General features: G+C 40.7%; 1 protein-coding gene across 3 annotated transcripts in view; it reads right to left on the reverse strand.

Moving 5' to 3' along the window:
* The window catches only part of GC (GC vitamin D binding protein), a 191,754-nt gene extending 174,273 nt beyond the window's left edge, over window positions 1-17,481 (reverse strand). For 2 of the 3 annotated variants that reach the window (XM_089679595.1, XM_089679592.1), the window contains exon 1: window positions 17,336-17,480. In XM_089679595.1, the coding sequence (XP_089535721.1) occupies window positions 17,336-17,426 (91 nt within the window). In that variant the 5' untranslated portion in view covers window positions 17,427-17,480. Of the gene's footprint in view, window positions 1-17,335 lie in introns of all 3 variants that reach the window. The other variant, XM_089679594.1, reaches the window with a different exon arrangement.
* Between the last annotated feature and the right edge of the window lie 331 nt (window positions 17,482-17,812).

The following is a 17,812-nucleotide window of genomic DNA, read 5'->3' on the forward strand; positions in this document are numbered from 1 at the left end:
GGCATTAAAGTGCAATCCCAGCCATAATGTTATAAAGTCACCCACGATGTAAAGCTTTAATGAAAGCACTGTTTAGACTTAAGTATTGAAAAAAAATCCAGTGTAAGTACATAACTAATGACTTATTGAAATAAAAGGCGCCACTTCAAATTAGCTATCTTAGGAAGAGAATGCACTCTGCTAGTTCTCTTTTGTGAATATAATATCTTCTTTCAACACTGTATGCACATATAAAACGTAGAATGTTTTCACTTAAATATTTTCAACTATAATAATTACTGTATTCGAACAGATGGCGAGTAATGTCAATGTTTTTCTAAGCCAGAAGCAAATGTGTGTTCACTGCTGTAGCCAGTTTCCTACATGTTCAATGCTGTTGTTGCAGATGTATTTGTATTCTGCTACCTACATAAAGAATTGTTACACACATTTAACATTGTTTGTGCTGCTCCACATAGTTTTCTATTTCATAAATTGAAGCTGATGGACTTCTTACATTCCATAAATTCTTAGGATGATTCAGAATTCAATCTGCAGCCAACACTATCTTTTTCACCTAATAATAATTACAACACTTGGGCTTTCAAGAACAGTTCCATAGCGTTTTTTTTTCAAATAAAAATATGTATAGCAAACAGGTGACAAAACACCTACATCATACACAAACATAGACTCGTGTGTTTGCTTCAAGGAGAAATTCACAATTAAGAAAACAAATCATTGATGTTTGTATCAAATTTATAGTGTCGGTTTGAATACAGGAAAGAAGCAATGCTTGCGGGAATAAAGAGCTTTAGCATTGACTTCCCAATGCTTTTGAAAACTAACTATTGTGACCACTGCAATCATTTTTCCGACACAATATATTACAGCTGACCCTGGTAACCTACAGGGCATAGGCTTGTCTGTTTCATTTTAACAGGCAATATTGCATTTCAAGAAAACAATTGGTCCTTATTTGTCTGCAGATTTTAATTGCATCTCCACTGGAACAGTGTAATCAGGGAACAAAAGAACTGTGTATACTTTTAGGCCAGCCATAGACAGTTTGAATCTTGGCCAGTTCAGCAGGAATCTGCTGGGATTCAAACCACTGGCGTAACTACAGAGGTTGCAGGGGTCTCATTTTGCAACCCAGCCCTTGCTCCAGGGGGCCCCTGGGGACTCCCTGTTAACTCATGTTCTTTAAAAGTAGAAGCAGAGATTCCCCCATGTATAATAATGTGCTATTTTCCTTATGCATTTGCTGAAAGAGTTAACATCTACCCCTTAGTCATCCTATCAGGAAGCCTCCTCCAATAAAATCTATTATCTTTCTCTGACAGTCCCCTCCTCACATGCCTTGTGATGTTACTTCAAGAATGGGACACAAGATGAAATAAGAACAGTACAGAGTTGCAGCTGTTCAGGGGAGGCTGAGAGATGGTCTACCTGTTTCAGTCCAGTCAGTGCTCAGTGTAGGGCAGAGATGGAATTGCCCTCCGCAGGCTCTGTAGTACAAACTCTGTACAGACAGATATGTGTTAATGTGGCCATTGTTCACCAGACAGCAGCATTAACTTTCCCATCATGAATACTACAGTCTGCCTGAAAAGTGCTCTGGGAATTGTTAGGACACTGACTGCCTGTATTATTTGAACTTGTGTAATGGAAATGTCCTTTAGTATGCAGTAAGACAAACTTTTATTTTTTTTTTTGTATACAGACAAAAGAGAGAGATGAACACATAGAGAAACCATGATCACAGGTTCACACCATGCCTGCAAAAGAATTGCTGTGCATTCCTGTGCAATTCACACCGCATGCAAAACACTCCATTTGCAATCTGCAGCGGGTGTCAAAAGTAAGTTAATGCAGTGGAGTCCCGAGGCAGGTGCAGGGAGTGCGGCCCGCACCCAGTGAAACCGGCCGCACAGGGTGACACCGGACCTGCTCCACGAAAAGTCCAATCCATCCTGCAGGGATCGTCGGCTTGCTTTACAACTTACCTTTTCTTGGAGCAGGTCCCTTGTCACCCCATATAGGTTGCATGCCGGCGATCCCCGTACAATGGATCAGATCTGCGGATTGGGGAGCATACCTTAGATTGTACACCCCTAAATTTTAAAGTGCTGCGTAAATTGACGGCGCTATATAAGTACCTGAAATAAATAAATAAATAATGGATTGGACTCAATCCACAGATCCGAACCATCTTGCGGGGATCGCCGGCATGCAACCTATACGGGGTGACACTGGACCCGCTACAAGAAAAGGTAAGTTGTAAAGAAAGCCAACGATCCCCGCAGGATGGATTGGATCTGCAGATTGAGCATAATGGATCAGAGTCCGATCCATTATGCTCAATCCTCATATCCGATCCATTCTGCGGGGATTTTCGGAGGGGGTGTTGTGACGATTGCGGCGTCAGACCCCTGTCCTTCTCACCAACTTTTGACCAAAGGACTGGCCAATCTAAAACCGCGATGTCACGTGCGTAACAATGCCACACCCAGCTGCACCCTGCACAATGATTTTCCAGCTAATGGACCACAAATCGATGTACCAGCAGCCTGGGAGCAATTGTTACTGGGTCAGGTTAATTACGCAATTAACCCTTCACACTGCCACCACCTCCTTTTTGTACAGAGAAAGAGGAAACGCGGCGATATCAGCTATAACACTATAATGGTTGAGATAATCGTCTGTATAGCATGGTCACCGCAGACAGCTTATACAGAGGGTTAAACATACACAGTAGCACTCTTTTAGAGGCAGGAATTCGTAAGTTGCATTAACAAGGTATAGAAACAGTTCAACACTTTCAGAAAGAAAGATTTATTACTAAAAGGGTCAAAAGGGTGCAATAAAAATATTTACAGAAAAAAGATGTGACCAATATCTATATAAATATACAGAGAACAAAAGCACATCAAAGAGGTAACAGAAAGGAGGTTAAAGGGTTAAAGTACTTGCCAATCAGCCTTGGGTTAAGCAGATCAGGTTTCAAAGTGAAAAGACACGATCTCCCACGGTGGTTCTCATGTGTAAAAAGGGAGAATTCTTCAACTTCACTCTCTTAGGCCTGACAGCCTATTTTGTGTTCCCCCAGCAGGGGGTGTCTCTAAAGCCAAGGACCAATGCTTCATTTAGGGAGGGAAGGTCTGGGCCTAAACTAGAGCCAAAATCTCTCATAGTTCATATTTTGGCTCATAAATTTTCCTATGCACAAGTGACATTCCACCCACAGGTAGATTACTATGCAGACGCATCTGAGGAATGGTTAGATATGAAATATGAAATAAATACTTGAATGGTTCCAGAGATGTAATTTTCTGCTTTCCTAGGTATTCCAGTCAGGGAGTGTGACCTATCAAACTGTTTGTCTTCTCGTGGGTAATCTGAAGATAGGCCTGGTTTTTATGTAAGTCTCTCATATTCCAAGATATGAGACATAGGGGAAAAATGGATTTTAAAAGTGTTATCTAGTCTCTACCCCTCTGGGTGATCTTTTTATGATGTGCTAGATTGCACAGGTTCTTTGGACAGCGAGGCCCTAGCTCCCTTGGGGGTTTTATAGCTTGGGGCCTCCTGCTGTGCTCCGGCCTCCTGTGACACTGCCAACACACAGGCCATATGTCACTGTGGCTGAACAGAGAGGAAGAATGAGAATGAGGGGGATATGTTTGTACAAGATGGAGGATCCTTTGCCAAGATGGAGATTGGAGCCAAAATGGTTGAACCGCGTCCATCTCTGTGGGCATGATTGCTACAGGTGTCACCAAGTGTTACCACACCGGGTGACACCAACCCTAGGGATGCCTCTGAGTTAATGATATCCCAAATGCAGGTTGCAAACGCAGTGTGTTTGCCCACACCAGATTGCATGGTACAAAAGTACTATGTTATCAGGTTGCAGTACGTTTTAAAAAGTAGTGCATGCATTGCTTGTGGTCTGGTGCAATTTCAGTCCATTCAAAATTAATTGACTGAGATCGAACTGCATGAGAATTGCAGAGGAATTGCAGTGTTCCCGTGCATATCACATGCAGTTTCTGGTATGAAATGACACTGAACTAAAGGAGTGACATTAAATGAAGATGAAAGAATAGAAAAGAGAGAGAGAGAGGGAGTTTAATGATTTCACTGGGGGGGGGGGGATGTGATTAACTAAAGGTTGTAATATCATCATGCAAGCCTTTTTACATTATACAACGGGGCACCTTAAGATTTTGAATACTTTTAAAGGGTGCAGTGACTGGAAAAATATTGAAAAACACTGGGATAAAGGCTGTATTCACACTAGAGCGGACAGTTGCCAGAACTCTTTACCTGTCTAGCAGCTGTCCACTCCTGGCTGCGGTAGGGGCAGTGTGGTGTGCGATTCAGTGTATCACCCAGCTCTCTTTATTTTTTGGAGGGCAAACTTTATTTGAAGTGTACAATGTACACTTCTTTCATGCGGATGTACATCAGCACGATGAGCTGCTGTACAGTGCCATGCAATTCTACACAGCATGCTGCGATAAAATGCAGCATGCCTGCATTTTATTGCAACACTCTGCATTACAGCTCCAGGATGCAATTATTTTCTGTGTGTCCTTGCGGTGACAGGCGGTGACAGGCATTTTACAGTAAAACGTCAGTCACCACACAATGTGTGAATTAGCATTTACACTGTGTTGCTGGGAAAAAGCATTTGCCACGTCACTCTGTGTAGGTGTTTCAGTAAACACAGAAGGCCCAGGCCAGGGTATTCAAAATAATTGGAGAGGTATGTCAAAATGTGGACAGTTTCTCCAAAATCTTTTGAGTCACCCTCTGAAATAACTTGGACTATCTTGGCATGCAGTGAGAGTATTTTGGCACGTGGTGGAAGCAGTGGGTGGTAGTGGGTGGCCCCAGGTCAACTTCTCCTTTGGGGCCCACAAGCTTCAAGTTACACCTCTGATTCGAACCATGTATGGACAGGCTGAATGAGCCCACGTTGATCAATCAATCAACTTGGATATAACCAGCCTGCCTGATTTTACATACGATTATCACTAGCCGCTGGTCTTCTCCCAGAGGGGACTGATTACTCTACTTCCCTGCCAGGAGAATACAATGGGAGGAATTCCCCTGTCAACACTGTCTGTGTTGATGGGGGAATCAAGGTTGCAGGAAAGAAATTTGCTTCATGTATGGCCTGCCTAAGGCTATGGTTTGCTTAGTGCATGTACCCTGAACAGTTGTTTAAATGACCTTTAGAATAAAGCTGGTAAATTGACATATACTGTACTGTAATGTACTGTAGGTGGTAAGTGCAAATAATCCAATATTGTGCAAAGTGTTGCAACTAAAAAATTGTTCAAAAGAAGCTTCTAAAAGTCATCCATGATCACACGACACCACAAGACCTCTCCCTGAGCAAACATGGTACTCACCAGCTGCTAAAACAGATTTGAAAACTTGTCTGTGGCGAGGATTGCTAAATATACCCCCAATTATTCTTCTGAATGTTTTTGGGGTTGTGCGATGGTAGGGACTTACTTCCATGTTTGGTGGTCCTGCCCGGATGCCCAAACCTTTTGGGCTGAAGTTTTTCCATATGTTATCCCAGCTCTTTGTAAAATCAATACCACCAGACCCAACTGTTGCACTCTTAAACTTGCACCCCATCTCCATCTCCAAGTCCCAATTTAAACTGCTCCTGCAAATCACTACTGCAGCTAAACAGATTATGGTCAAATCGTGGAAGTCACCGTCTCTATGTACACTAGCAGTTTGAAACAAGGTCACACAAGCAATGATTCACATCAAAGTTTAGGTCACTATTTTAGATTCGGTCCCTAAGTTTCTATCGATCTGGACCCCATGGGTGGAACGTTTCCTCCCACCAAACTTTGATGACTCTTTGCTTCTTACCTGACGTCCTCTAATTCTACATCGTGATTGTCCTAAGAGAGTTGTCCTGGTTCCGAGATTTTCTATTCTTTTCTCGAAACCACATGCCCTCTCTCTCTCCTCCATTCTCACTTTTAGTCTCTTCTAATTCTCCCCCACTTTTTATTTTCTTTTTTCCTTCTTTTTCTTCTTCCAGCTCACTTTTGTACCCCTCCTCATACCTCATACGGAACTCCCAAATGGTCATTAGGAACAGTGCTCCCTCTCAGTTGTACACTTAGGTCCTATCTTCCCTTGTACCACACTATCCTATCATGTTTTTATGTGGTTCCTCTTAACAAGATTGTCATGCAATAACCCTTCTTCCCTGTAGGACACCATGTTTTTCTGTATTCATTTATGCCGGTATATGTTAATGAACTGTCCTACGCTTGATTCTTTTTCATGTTTCTGAAATTAATAAAAGTATGAACAAGAAAACATGTCTGAGTGTGTATGGTCCCAGAATATATTCATCCAATGTTGCTGAGTCTCCACTTAGTGATAATCATATGGCTATCATGCCAATGAAACCCTACAACAAGCTCTCCGACTCAGCATGCAATTACTGTCCAGCAAGAGATTCGTTAATCATCACACATCATCCATGTCAAGAAGAGAAAAGTGCCAATCGTGTAAAACCATAACAAATGTGTTCACCACACAAATGCATTACACTTTCAAGGAATGGGTGTCAGCCCGACACTAAGGATCTTATCTCTCAGTCATAGTTTGAACTGTTGGCTCCAGCGATGTCTCCAAACCGCGAATGGACAGGTTGCGCAGGGTGACGTCACGGCCTCTTTGGATGTAAAACCTTTCACCCTGGTCTGGATGGGAACAAGATGATCAGGAGGTTCTCACTCATAATCCAGGATTAGGTACAGCCACTTGGCCTAGAAAATCATGGTGTGGTCTGCTTTTACATGCTCATTGCAAACATCAATACCTTGCAATAGGCATTTTAGGTTTGATTGAGTCATCCTGAAACCCCTAGTCGAGGAGATGCCAGATACATTTAAACATATCTTTTTAACAGGCTGAGCACCATGTATTTTATACATGATGTTCCTATCCTGTCTATTATCAATTTAGAACCCCTATGCATCATAAATATTCCTCACAAGAATGGAATAGTAGCATTCTATTATATACTGTATAAAACAAGTTTTTGATAGACATACACTTTAAAAACTTAAAGTTCTACCAATACAAATGTTTTTGTGCACACATAGTGTTGACAGAGAGATAACACTTTGTCTGGGATTGCCCTAAAGACCTCATTAAAATAGTCAGAGGCTACTTGGTAACCAGCAACAGTTGAGATAAAAAAAACACTTTGGTTAGAAGTATAAATTAAGGCAGCCTATACATTCCTCATTTTTTTCATTCAACCAGCCATGCCACTGGTTGATTGGAAGATTTTGTGATAATGGAAAGGCACATGGACTCATTGCTTCAACACATCATAATGTACATCCTTCAAATGGACTTTACTATGTAAGAAGAGCAAGTGGCTGGGCACTCTCTCATTGCAGAAGCAGGAAAATTCATAGGGTGGTGAGGGGACTGGCGCCCATGAAGACAGCAAGCAGGAAATAATGCCTGGTCCCCAGGACAAGACATTAGCTTGGCTCAGAGGAAACTGTGATTCCACGACTCTTTATGATAACTTAGGGAGAGGTGTTTGGAATCAAGACTGACAAATAAGGGAATTTAATGCACAATGCACTATTTAACCGCTTACCAACTGTCTCACATAGGAGTCCAGTGGTAGAGTGGCTCTCCTGCGCTGGATCACATATCTAATACATGATCCAGCTTTTCCGAGTAAATAACAGAGAGCTCTGCTCGGTCATCGGGGATATGCCATTTTTTTGTTTACCTGCAAAGCAGGTAATAAAAATTGTCACATCCCTTAGAAAATAAAGAGCACACAGTGAATGCACCAAGCACTGTTAGGCACACAGTTAACCCTTTGATTGCCCTGTTAACTCCTTCCCAGCCAGTTTCATTAGTACAGTGTCAGTGTATGTTACTAGCACTGATCACTGTCACTGTTTCCCACAAAGTGCTAAAAGTATTATTTAGCCATTTGCCCTCCAGAGAATTTACAGCCCTTCCTGACCAGGCCATTTTTTGTGTTACGGCACTGTGTTACTTTAACTGACAATTGTGCGGTCATGCAACACTGCACCAAAATTAAATTTATGTACTTTTCCCCCCACAAATAGAGTTTAGTTTGGTGGTATTTAATCGCCTGTGCATTTTTTGTTTTTTGCGCTAAAAAAAAGACCGTCAATTTTGAGAAAAAAAAACAATATTTTTGACTTTTTGCTATTAAACATGTCCAGTAAAAAATGTAAAAATTCAAATTTCACCATCAATTTAGGCAAAAATGTATTCTGCTACATGTCTTTGCTAAAAAAAATGCCACTACATGTAAATTAATTGGTTTACGTGAAAGTTTTAATATTACAAATGGCGATATATATACTGGGATTTTTTTTATTGTTTTTATTTTTACTATTAATGGCGGTGATCAGCGACTTATATCGGGACTACGGGACTGCGGCGGTCATTCTGACACTGTGGGGAACTGACTTGGCGTCAATGACATCCCCAGTGACACCAATACAGTGATCAGTGCTAATAAAAAGCACTGACACTGTACTAATTGCACTGAGCAGGAAGGGGTTAACATGTGGGGCAATCAAAGGGTTAACTGTGTGCTATTTTACATAGTGTGCTGTGTGTGTGCTTCACTGTAAGCATGCAACTTGGTATGGCTGTGCCATGCAGAGCAATGCAAAGCAGTGAACAGGAGCTGACAGGGGATAGAACTGTATTGTTTACAAACAGTTCTCCCCCTCGTCGGAGATGCTCGGCAATCACCGGGCACCGGAGAGTAATCACTGGCCGGGACCCGGTGATTCACAGCAGAGGCTGCTAATGGCGGCGCGGGTAGGGCATGCTTGTGCCTTCCACGCGCCCCCTACCCTGAACTGCAAAATTACGTGTATATACATGATTTTGCACACCTGTGCCACCCTGTAGCAGTACTTCTGCTCTAGGGCAGACAGGAAGCGGTTAGTGTCAGATTGCCCACTGTACTATCGCAGTCCTGCTATAAGTCACTGATTGCCACAATTACTGGTAAAAGAAAAAATCCAGTATATACTGTATACCATAGTTTGTAGATGCTATACCTTTTAAGCAAACCAATCAATATACACTTATTGGGATTTTTGTTACCAAAAATATGTAGCAGAATATATTTTGGCCTAACTTTATGAAGATATTACATTTTTTAAATGTTTTCATTGGATATGTTTAATAGCAGAAAGTAAAAAAATATTGTTTCTATTGTTTATTTATATAATAAAAAATAAAAAAATCCGGCGATGGTCAAATACCACCAAAAGAAAGCTGTATTTGTGTGAAAAAGAAAATGTTATAAATTTAATTTGGGTGCAGCATTGCATGACTGTGCAATTGTCAGTTAAAGTAACACATATAGCAAATGGCCTTGTCATGAAGGGGGTAAAATCTTCTGGAGGGCAAGTAATTAAACATATTTTTTTTGCCTGGAGTTGGGTTTTACCATTTTTATTGATAAACATGTTATCCAAATATTAAATTTGCTTGCAAAAAGTACTAAGGAGGGACCTCCATGCTGTCCCTCTAGAGATACAGGCGTACCTCAGTTTACAAATTGAATGCATTCTCCGGGATGTTTCGTATTGCAAAAAATTCATAAACCGTAACGCAGTTTCCCATAGGAATGCATTGAAAACCAATTAATCCGTTCCGGAGGTCAGAAAAAAGTAAAAAAAAAGTCATTTATCTGTTCAAAACTCTTTATAAAGTGCAGTTTAAAGGCATAAATACTGTACAGGGACATGATTAAAAATTTCCAGAATGGCTCCAAAACTCCATGCAAAAACCACTCCAAGACCTCCACACTCAACGCCACGTGCTACCCACAGACTCCAGCTTGCACGGGGCCGGCGCTATAACCCTCCCAAGCGCACTTCATCCTGGGGAAACTTGCTTCGTATTGCGAAAAAAAAATTGTAAGCACATTGAAAACCAATTAATCCGTTCTGGAGATCAGAAAAAAGTAAAAAAAAAGCCTTATCTGTTCAAAACTCTTTATAAAGTGCACTTTAACCCTTTGAGGACCATAAGATTACGAATGTCAAAAGAATCAATTTTTTGTTTTTAAAGTTCGTACACTTCAGTTGCTGTAACTAAGCCATTTCATGAAATAATTGGCAAAAAGCATCCATTTGTTGATAAGAACTAATATTTTGACTCAAACCAAAAAAAAAAAAAAAGTACTTTAAGTTCTTAATCAGATGATACACGCAATTAAAAACATGGGACAAATACGTCCCTTGGTCCTCAAAGGGTTAAAGGCACGGAGCCGGCTCTATAAATATCCCAGGTGCAATGCATCCTGGGGAAACTTACTTTGTATTGCAATAAAAAAATTCATAAACCAAGGCATTATTTTTAATGGATTTTCATTTGTAAACTGAAGGTACGCCTGTATAGTTCCTCAAAAAACTCTGATGCCAACACAAAGATACTTTCAGTTTATTCAATTCAAAGATTCACTGGGACTTGAACCACAATGTGCAATGACCAGAAGCATTGAGCAGACAGTACTGGAGAGCTTGCATCAGAGTATTTACAGTACCATATCTCTGAAAGAACAGCACGGAGGTAAGTGTACCTAACACTTTGCACTTATCTCCTGCGGTCCTTGATACTTCTTGAATTCTCCCTATAAGTAAACAGATAACATACAGCCTTCACTCTTGCATCAGCTCTTATATGCCTATGTTTTGGACTGCCCAGGTGGAAAGAGTATAATAACTAGCCTATGAGATTAAACTGAATCCAGGTTTGTACTCTAAATGAATAATCCAAATATAGATGAAAAGTTCCTTGTACTTTTCGTAGAGAATTATATGTTTCTTCATGGTTGTGAGCTCTGAAAAACTTAAAATGAAAAAGGTTATTTTATTATTAGATCCCTTATGGCAATAAAACTACATATGCTATATTACAGAGTCAAATTACAGGAAAGCTGTTTCTGTGCTTAGCTTCTTAAAAGCTTTTCAAAGGGCTTTCCTTTGTATTTTGACTGAAAAATATTTAACGCAGGCCTAGTTTTATAAGTAAAAGAAATTGCGTACGCCCACATTTAGCTTTTGTTTGATTTGGCTCTATAATGCTCTGGCTGTGCAACCTCTGATATGACTTTCACTTTATATAGGATAAACTGATGATTATTTCCTGAGTCATTTGCCCATCATTAAAACAGTGTTCTTTTTCACCCTTGAGTGGGATCACAACACTTTCACAACATGGAAGTGCTCATGCCAGATACTCTACTGTAACAACACTACCTAGTCCAACTGAGATAGCAGGGAGCTTATTCACAATGAAAGGGCTTCATAGATCTCAACTAGACAATCATTGACAGAATATTTGTATATATGTAACAGGATGCGTAATCAACCAAATTATCAGATGGGAAGTAACTGTAACTTGCAGTTTACTAAACAGGTGCAAAGTAATAGAATCAAGAACGCAAAACAGGGTCAAATGGCAAAGAGCAGGCATACACTGCAGAATAATACACAACAGATTGTGAAAGATGTACAAACATGGACTCTTTACAGCAGGGTCTTTGTGGCTCAATCAGGGTACCATGTGATTACATAGCATAGTCCCTATAAGGTTCTATAACAGGGTCTTCAAACTATGGCCCTAGGGCTACATCTGGCCAAGATAGGATTTTACCTGGCCCACAGAAGCTCTGATGTGACAGGGGGGCTTCTGATTTGGACGTGGGACTTTGATGTGAAGGGAGGACTTCTGATTTGATGAGGTGACTTCTGATGTGATGTGGGGGTCTTGTAAAAGGGGAGACTTTTAATGTGAAAGGGCAGACTCTGATATGAAAGGGAGACTCTGTTGGAAGTGAGCACTCTGATGTGATGGGGAAGCTTATGGTGCAAAAGTAGGGACTACTGATGAGTTATTTCTTAGAATGAGTTTCTTCATTGATTTTAATGTAATCATTCATTTATAAAACTGATTTTTTTTGGCCTGCAAATATTTGCAAAATATACAATGTGATCTTTGTACTGAAAAGTTTGGAAACCTCTGCTCTATAATACCAGACAGAAGAATCACAATAGCAAACAGATAGATCTGTTTGGGATCTATCTGCACCACTCATGCCAGGTTCTATTTCAGAGTGAAATAGAAATTGGCACATGGTCTATACCTAATTAACAAAGAGATTGTAGCAGTTTTCAGTATTGAAAACCATTACAGACCCCTGCCAGATCGACCTGGCACATGGAATGTGTGCTGTCTGCTCCTCTACTGTGCAGTGATTACCCTGCTGCGCTTTGCGAATGGTCCGGCGTCTTCTGGGACCTGTCATGTGTCCCAGAAGATGCCAAACCATTCACAAAGTGCAGCGTTTCTCGCGCATGCACACTGGGCACCTGGCTGTCACAGCCGGGTGCCCAAACTACAGATGCCAGCGCCAGAAGACTGTACAGCGATGGACCGTGGAACAGGTAAGTTTCTGCTGCAGAGAAGAGCCGAGCGGCCAGCCGAGTATTCTGACGTGGCGGCGGCGGGAATTCCCGGACCAGTCGTTCCATATTCGCTCCATGAGGCGCACTGACATTTTCCCCCCCTTTTTGGGGGGGGAAAAAGTGCATCTTATGGAGCGAAAAATACGGTAGTTATATGATAATACTGGACTGGCAACAATATGTAAAAAAAAAAAAAAGTGAATTTATTTTTTAAATTTCTTAATTTTCCAAAAAATTATGACAAGCAATTACAACTTCAAAAACCTCTCCTCTTACTAAATACCTTGAACTATCTACTTTTGCAAAAAGGGGTAATTTGGGGGATATCTGTACTGTCCTGACATTTCTGGTCCTCAAGAAATTAGATTGGCCTTTTCAGATATATCCCATAGTTTGTGAACTCTATAACTTTCCTACAGACTAAATAATAAATACTTATTTGGGTTATTTTCACCAAAGAAATGTAGCAGAATGTATTTTTGCATACATTTATGAAGAACAAATATTTATTTTGTAACAGAAACAAAGAAAAACGTGTTTTTGTTTTTCAAAATGCCTGGTCTTTTTTTGTTGATTTAGCAAAAAATAAAAACCCCAGTGATGATTAAATACCACCAAAAGAAAGCTCTACTTGTGTGAATAAAATGATAAAAGCCCAGTTTGGGTACAGCGTTGCATGACCGCACAATTGTAATTCAAAGTGCGACAACAATGAAAGCGGAAAATTGGCCTGGGCAGGAAGGGGGTAAAAGTGCCCGGTAGGCAAATGGTTAATTTTTTTAGCTATTGAAATTGCTGTTGAAATCACTTGCCAAATGTCATGCTCCCTGATGTTGTAAAGTCTGCTTTTTATTCATAATTAGATGGCCCTCTGAGTGCTGATGCAAATATATGGATATAGGGTGGCTGCTTTCTTTTACAAGGTGAAATGGATCCACCGTTCTGTGCACATTACTGGGATGGAACTACAGTATGATGTGCAGACACTGCCTGTACCAACACGCATAGAAAGCCCAAGAAGGCTGCCTCTGGCCACTCCTCCAGAAGTGATTGACAGCAGCTTCCAAGGCAATCCTGCCACTTTTCAAACAGCATTTATTTATAATTAAGAACATCTAAAATTAGGTGTTGTGCTATGAGAGAACAACATAAATAAATAGAAACAATAAATAAATACACAATAAAGTGCACTACATACACAAGTGACAACAGTCCATAAAGGACCCTATAGTGCAGCACAGTGGCTAAGTGGTTAGCACTTCTGCCTGGCAGTACTAAGGTTGTCGGTTCAAATCCTCAACCACGGCACCTCCTGCCTGGAGTTTGCATGCTCTCCCTGTGCCTGTGTGGGTTTCCTCCGGGTACTCCAGTTTCCTCCCACACTCCAAAGACATGCTGGTAGGTGAATTGGTTCCTGTCTAAATTGGCCCTAGTATGTGTATGTATGAATATGAGTTAGGGACCTTAGATTGTACGCCCCTTGAGGGTCAGGGACTGATGTGAATGTACAATATATATATAAAGTAAATTGACGGTGCTATATAAGTACCTGAAATAAATAAATAGTGTTCAACACCACATATATAAAGAATATTGTCAAAACAGTCTTAGTAAGTAAAGAAGGTGTCTTGAATGTGCAAATACTGGTGAAAATTCTTAATTCTATCCAAGAATCACCAATGTGAATGGCCACCGCCATATTTAGGCACGTCAAAGGCTTACCAGATTCTCAGTCCTCTTAATTATAGGAGGTTGAGTTGGGCTCAGTGTGAACGTGACTTCTATCAGACAGATGGACTATATGGGACCCAATATTCAGCCATTCCAGAATTAAAGATCAAGGTTGGCTCATAAAAAACAATAAAGAGGTGCCTTTCATAGTGCAGTAAATTCCATTACTTTAACCTCTTGCCAACCGCGCATAGCCGAATGACGGCTTCACCGCGGCCGGCCAGTTCTGGGTGGACGTCATATGACTTCCTCCCAGAACGTGCTCTCCTGCGCGCCCCAGGGGGCGCGCACTCGGCAATCTCCGTGATCGCTGTGTCCTACGGACACAGCTGATCACGTGATGTGGTAAAAGGCCAATCACAGCGGCCTTTTACCACGTGATTAGCGGTGTCCAATGACACGCTGATCACAGGGAAATGCAAGTGCCGGTTCTCGGCTGCACTTTCCTCACGCTGTCAGATCGTGAGGAAAGTACTGCCGAGAACCGGCAGTTGTCAGAGCGGGGATCGGCACCGATCATCAGGGCACTGATGATCAGTGCCCTGATGATCGGTGCCCAGCAGTGACACCCGCAAGTTCCGCCCTGCAGTGCGCCCACTAGCTCCGCCCACCTGTGCCCAGCAGTGCCCCCACCTGTGCCCAGCAGTGCACCCACCTGTGCCACTCTGCAGTGCCACCTACCTGTGCCCAGAAGTGCCACCTACATGTGCCCAGCAGTGCCACCCACCTGTGCCCACCCACCTGTGCCCACCAGTGCCACCCACCTGTGCCCACCCACCAGTGCCACCCACCAGTGCAGCCCAGCAGTGCTGCCAGTCAGTGCCACCAGTCAGTGCCCAGGGGTTGTGCCAGTCAGTGCCGCCAGTCAGTGCCCAGCAGTGATGCCAGTCAGTGCCGTCTATCAGTACTCATAATCAGTGTCACCTATCAGTGCCGCCTATCAGTGCTGCATATCAGTGCCGCCTATCCGTGACCCCTAATTAGTGCTGTCTATCAGTGCCGCCTATCCGTGCCACCTCATTAGTACTGCCTATCAGTGCCCTTTAGTGCTGCCTATCAGTGCCCATCAGTGCCGCCTATCAGTGCCCATCAGTGCTGCCTCATCAACGCACATCAGTGAAGGAGAAAAAATACCTGTTTGAAAAATTTTATAAAATAAACAAATAAACTTTTTTTTTTTTCAAATTTTTTGCAATTTTTTTATTTATAGCGCAAAAAGTAAAGCGCCCAGTGGCGATTAAATACCACCAAAAGAAAGCTCTATTTATGAGAAAAAAATGATCAAAATTTCATATGGGTACAATGTTGCATGACCGCGCAATTGTCAATCAAAGTGCGGCAGCGCTGAAAGCTGAAAATTGGCCTGGTAAGGAAGGGGGTATAAGTGCCTGGTAGGCAAGTGGTTAATAAAACAAACAAGATTGCACTTCCAACAGAGCTGACGTTACAGGCATCAATCAGTACACATGGGTGGCGGACAACGTGATGACATCAGAAGGGAAGCTCCACTGATTGAGAGGAGAATATCATTCTGGTGTGTTTGCTGCTTTGCTTAATTGTGGACGTGTGACATTTGCTCGGTTTTTAACTTTATTTTATTTATCATTAAGAGATGGCATTGTGGCACATGTATTCTTGCTGTATGTAATGTAATGAACGAAAGTTATGTTTTTAATGCATGTTCTTGGACAGGAAATTTGGTAAAGCAACACAAAAGAAAGCCAGAAGATGTGGCTGAATGCTAGGAAATTAATGATTTTTTTTAAAAGGTATTTATAAGGGAATCGTTTACCATAAAGTAATAAACTAATAAATACTGATGAAAAACAAGGTTTTAATATATACTCCAATAACAATCCTTTTTAAGCTATATACTGTCATAGATTTTATATAAAATGTCCTTTTTCATTTACCTCCCCCCTAATGTTTTCTCATTACATAAACCAATGTGGTATGGCTCTAGAGCTAGAGGAGTAAAAGTTAATTCATAAAATTGAAATTGAAATCACCTAGCACAGCATTAGTCCTGGAGCTTAGCATCAACGTACATAGAGTCCCTGATAGCTGTTAGCTTGTTGTAAATTATTTTTTTTTTATTTTCAGGGTTTAGAGAATTTTAACATAACTTATCCAACTGTTTTTCTGCCTCCAAGCTGCTATTTGCCTCAGAGGTGTAGATATGATTGCATTCTTAATTTGTACTAGCTTAGTTTGATATAAACAACAGTATTCACTTTTCCAAAGAAAATAATACACTAAGCAGTCAGCACATTAGCTAACACCAAACTGCAAAAAATAAGGTGCTTAATCATACAAATGGCTTTTATATAAATTAGCATTTACTATAATAAGGTTGCAAAAGTGTCTAAGGGCATCAAGCTGTAATTTGGCATGACTGAAGTATAATCAATGAATGCCTAGAACTGTTTTCACCTATCACTTTAGCTACGTAAAGCAGTGCTACACGCAATTTAACATCCACAAGTGAACAGCAAGCAAAGTTTGAAAGTTTGTCAAGTTTGAAAATACTTCATTGGGTGTTATGGGAAATAGTGTCTGAAATATCTGTCTCTGTTGTCCTTAACAACAAATCCGTTTTAAGTTTCTAATGCAAACTGGCAGATTAAAGTCCTAAAGCAAATAGGCTGATATGGACAGCAAAGGCTTGTGCATTGTGTTATGATTTTTAGAATCGGTCTTTACATCACTGACCGTAGTGCATAAAACTATACAACAGAAAAAAGTGAGATTGTCCCTTTTATTCTTTCTATACTATAAACTATGCTAGAAATAAGTGAGTGTTGTGGCAACATGGTAGCTTTCACTTCATGTACCATGGCTATGTACCATTGTTCTGTAGAAATTAGATTCTTACAAAAAAAAAAATAGTTTGACAAAAAAAAAAAAAAACAGCCATATCACATATAATTGTTTTGTTCCAAAACTGTCCATTACGTTTACCACTAGTATCCAGCTGAGGTTTGACCCACATCATCCAAAAGCAGCCTTTGTATGAGTCACAGTAACAAGTACAGAGCTTTCCTACAGACAAATATCATTTTGTATCTCACCTCTGGGGTCTGCATGGCTGCAGGATAGGAAGAAAAGCAGGAAAAGGATTTCTTTCATTTTGAAATTGGTACCTCCAGACCATTCAGTCATGTAAATGCCAAACACCCTGGAGGGTTTATATAGGGGGTAAGTAGATAAATGATTAATCATAGGGCTGCTAGAAGGGGCGTAAAACCCTGACCTTTACTTTTAACTAAAAAAAAAAAAAAAAAGGCTACATGAAGGCAAACAAAGATATTCTGTTGGGAAATGTTGCAACTCAATCAATGATTAACATTGGCAATAAATAAACATTTTAATTTATACTTTTGTCTTTTGTGCACATCTCAAAGTAAAACAAAATGGCAGAAAACCTTACATCCAAAAAAAAAAATTTTTTTTTAACAATGTATAGACTATTATACTATTATATCTATTATAACTTTGCTTAATTTTCAAAAAAAAAGTTTGAAGCATTGAGAAATATTCAAAAATAA

The sequence above is a fragment of the Staurois parvus genome, unplaced genomic scaffold, assembly GCF_062004578.1.
Source record: "Staurois parvus isolate SC_StPar_1 unplaced genomic scaffold, SC_StPar_1.0 ptg000227l, whole genome shotgun sequence".
In the NCBI taxonomy this organism is placed as follows: Eukaryota; Metazoa; Chordata; class Amphibia; order Anura; family Ranidae; genus Staurois; species Staurois parvus.